We start from the raw sequence: 3,830 nt of genomic DNA on the forward strand, positions 1-3,830 counted from the left end.
AGAACTCTCATTGGAGGGGTTCCAGAGGAACGGATGTGCAGCCGGCTGAAGTCTTGCGTCTCTCAGATGTCACTTCACTTCCTAGTGGCGGGAGGATTGGTTTGGGCTTAGGGTCTGATATCCCTGACTCCTCCCCCCCCCCCTCATTCCGTTCCAGGTGGACGTGTTCGTCGCTATGGACCAGCACAAGAGGAGCTACGGCCGTTTCCACGGGCGCGTCCACTTGCTCGGCATCCTCCCCCCTCGACGCGTCCCTGGTGATCACGGAGCTCACCCTGGAGGATTATGGGAAATATAAATGTGAGGTCATCGACGGACTGGAGGACGGAACGACGGTGGTTTCTCTGGATCTGCAGGGTAAACGCCACACACACATGTTGACCCCCCTCCCCCGCACACGCACAACACACACCTGGACACACAAATACACACCCGCACGGACACACAAACACACAAATGGACCCGCGCACATAGGTAGCAAGTGGAGTGAGTGGGAGCTGTGAAGGTAAAGTGTCCTGTCCACCAAGTGTGTTTACCTCCTGAACGCGGTGGCAACCCGTCCCTTGTGCTCACACAGACCTAGCCCTGCTGGAGCTAAATATAAACGCTGGACATGGACAACCCAGGGGGGCTGTCTGCACACGCACCAACACGAACGCAGAGTAAGAAAGTAAGGACAGTCTAATAGGGATCATTTAGGGTGCCATTGTTCCTCCATTCCCAGTCAGGGGCGCTTCTGTGTGCTATGATATGGGAGAAGTGAACAGTCCTAACTGCCCCCATAGCTGCAGACACAGCTGCCGACATCGACTCAAATACAGCAACAGACACAGAAACACACAGTGCTATGACGACAGACTGTAAGGGAGAAGTAGTATAACAGTGGCGGTTGACAGTTTATTGCGGTAAGGTTTTAGCAGAAGTTTAAAGCATGACTGTGCAGTTTGTCTTTGGAAGTTCCACCTTCCAAAGTCAGAGGACACCATGGACAGACTCTGTATGCTGACAACCCCCCGCCCCCCCTCTACCTCCCCTCGCCCCCCCTCTACCTACCCTCGCCCCCCCCCCCCAGGCATCGTGTTCCCCTACTACCCTCGGCTGGGGCGCTACAACCTCAACTTCTACGACGCGGAGCGCGCGTGCCGCGACCAGGACGCCTCCGTGGCTTCCTTCGACCAGCTGTACGACGCCTGCGCGGCGGCCTGGACTGGTGCAACGCCGGCTGGCTGAGCGACGGCTCGGTCCAGTACCCATCACCACGCCCCGCGAGCCCTGCGGGGGCAAGAACACCGTGCCGGGGGTACGCAACTACGGCCTCCGGGACAAGGAGAAGAACCGTTACGACGTCTTCTGCTTCACGTCCAACTACAAAGGTGAGGGATGTGTGTGTGTGTGTGTGTGTGAGGGGTGCGCGTGTGTGAGGGGTGCGCGTGTGTGAGGGGTGCGCGTGTGTGTGTGTGTGTGTGTGTGTGTGTGAGGGGTGCGCGCGTGTGTGTGTGTGTGAGGGGTGCGCGTGTGTGTGTGTGTGTGTGAGGGGTGCGCGCGTGTGTGTGTGTGTGTGAGGGGGTGCGCGCGTGTGTGTGTGTGTGTGTGAGGGGTGCGCGTGTGTGTGTGTGTGTGTGTGAGAGGGGTGCGCGGCGTGTGTGTGTGTGAGGGGTGCGCGTGTGTGAGGGGTGCGTGTGTGTGTGTGTGTGTGAGGGGTGCGCGCGTGTGTGTGTGTGTGTGAGGGGTGCGCGCGTGTGTGTGTGTGTGAGGGGTGCGCGTGTGTGTGTGTGTGTGAGGGGTGCGCGCGCGTGTGTGTGGGTGAGGGGTGCGCGTGTTGTGTGTGTGGGTGAGGGGTGCGCGCGTGTGTGTGTTATGGTTAGTGTCTTTGTGGCGCGGGGTGGTGTGTTTAGGGATGTTTGTTTGTGTTGAGTGTGTGTGTACAGAGAGGTCTTGCGTTGCGGAGGGGAGGCGAGCTTGTTTCAAACCTCCTTCCCTCTCTCAGGCAGGTTCTACTACCTGATCCACCCCTCCAAACTGACCTACGACGAGGGCAGTGCAGGCTTGCCAGAAAGACGGCGCGCAGATCGCCAAGGTGGGCCAGATGTACGCGGCCTGGAAACTGCTGGGCTTCGACCGCTGCGACGCCGGCTGGTTGGCGGACGGGAGCGTCCGTTACCCTATCACCCGGCCACGCCGGCGCTGCAGTCCGACCGAAGCGGCTGTGAGGTTCAACGGCTACCCCGACAAGAAGCACAAGCTGTACGGGGTGTACTGCTTCAAGGGCAAAACTGAGCCGCAGCACATGCACACACCCGACACGCATCGACACAGACGTACACACACATGTTTACTAGCGAAACGAGTACACATACAGGTTGATGTCACGGGAGGGGGGAGACCGTTAAGAAGGCCAGAAAGTTAGAGGGTGCTGAACATTCAAACTGTGATGTTTTTTTTCCTAGATACTGTCAAACATGTTCATGAACTTCTTTTTTCTTTTGATCTGGGACCTGGTCTTCCGTGTGGGATAGTTTACACATATTTAAGGGTCATGTTATTTAATCTTTGATTTCTGATTCAGGGGCAGAAGGACATGTTTATGGGGGTCGGGTGGGGGGATGAGGGTGGGTTTGGGGGGAGGGGGTACCCTTATAGTGGGCAGCCAGTCACCCAAGGGAGGACAAAGCATGTAATTGTCTTGAAGGAAAAATATGGACTGAGAAACACAATCTAGTTACGCGTCTCATAATCGGACTGATACTTTCGGGCACTTACTGTTTTGACCAATACATCTAGAACAACCTTGACAGTCTGGAGAAAAACCAGAAAGCAAAGATGGCTTAAATCCAACAACCATGCCAGGAAGCAATTGCTAATGTTAACGCAGAAATAGCACAACCATAACCATCTCTGCTTTCCATCTTCGCAGGGTGCTATGCAGAGGCATGAACCTCACCATACCATTGACTTTTTTCGGTTTTGATACCAACAAGTTATCTATGGACCAAACATCAATCAATCATGGAAACGGATTCAAAAGTAGCAGCCAATTATCGATTACGTTTTCTAACTATGAATATGTAGAACATGAGTATATAACTGTATTTCTGTTAAGGGGTGTTTTTATATATGTATTCATATTACCATACAATCCCAGAATCCCCACTTTAGACACAGTTCAGAGTAAAGTATCCTCCACAAACAAACAAGGACACAAAACGTTGCACTGAACCTAGGAGCCTAGAATGTCTGGAGGCCTACGGTGGCCCAGTTGGGCCAAGCTAGACAGTAGAAGGCCTTAGCAGCAACAACAAAATGCCTGGCAGAAAAGGTAGACACTAGTGACGAGTGTCACCAGGTGCAATGCCATGTTCCTTTGCGGTAAGCTAGCCACAGCGGCTGCTTTTTGCGTCTTGGCCTTGCCTAGGATACAGTAGGCATGACTGTGCTTTATCTAACAGCATTAAAACAAACACTAAGCCTATTAGCTCAGCAAACAGTATTATCTCCATAAAATGCTATTTTTATACCAATAGTTTCTTAAATTGACAAACCAAGCAGTGATACTTTATGTGTCTGTTCCGTAGTGCTGGGCTGTAAAAGCTAGCTATCCACGCTAACATACATTGCATGGCTCAGCTCAGCTCAAGCGCGTAGCACAAGTCTTTACCTAACAGTTTACACACGGACGGAATATAGAGGAATATAGAATATTGCTTAACCCTACGTCATTGAACCAGAAAGACACCGTGTACACGTCAGAGTCAGCCGTTTTGAAGATGCCATTGATGTTGGAGACTGTAGATACTGCACAGAGTCAAGGGCTAGAGCACATTGATCTGATA

The 3,830-nt window shown here is 52.9% G+C and overlaps 1 protein-coding gene across 1 annotated transcript in view; it reads left to right on the top strand.

The window, feature by feature from the left end:
* hapln1b (hyaluronan and proteoglycan link protein 1b) overlaps window positions 1-2,526 on the top strand; it is a 10,919-nt gene extending 8,393 nt beyond the window's left edge. The window contains 7 exon segments of the mRNA XM_067258707.1: window positions 158-232; window positions 234-357; window positions 1,073-1,189; window positions 1,192-1,251; window positions 1,254-1,373; window positions 1,988-2,037; window positions 2,039-2,526. Coding sequence (XP_067114808.1) covers window positions 158-232; window positions 234-357; window positions 1,073-1,189; window positions 1,192-1,251; window positions 1,254-1,373; window positions 1,988-2,037; window positions 2,039-2,407 — 915 coding nt within the window. The 3' untranslated portion in view covers window positions 2,408-2,526.
* Window positions 2,527-3,830: the final 1,304 nt, after the last annotated feature.

This window comes from Osmerus mordax, chromosome 20 (genome assembly GCF_038355195.1).
Source record: "Osmerus mordax isolate fOsmMor3 chromosome 20, fOsmMor3.pri, whole genome shotgun sequence".
Classification (NCBI taxonomy): domain Eukaryota; kingdom Metazoa; phylum Chordata; class Actinopteri; order Osmeriformes; family Osmeridae; genus Osmerus; species Osmerus mordax.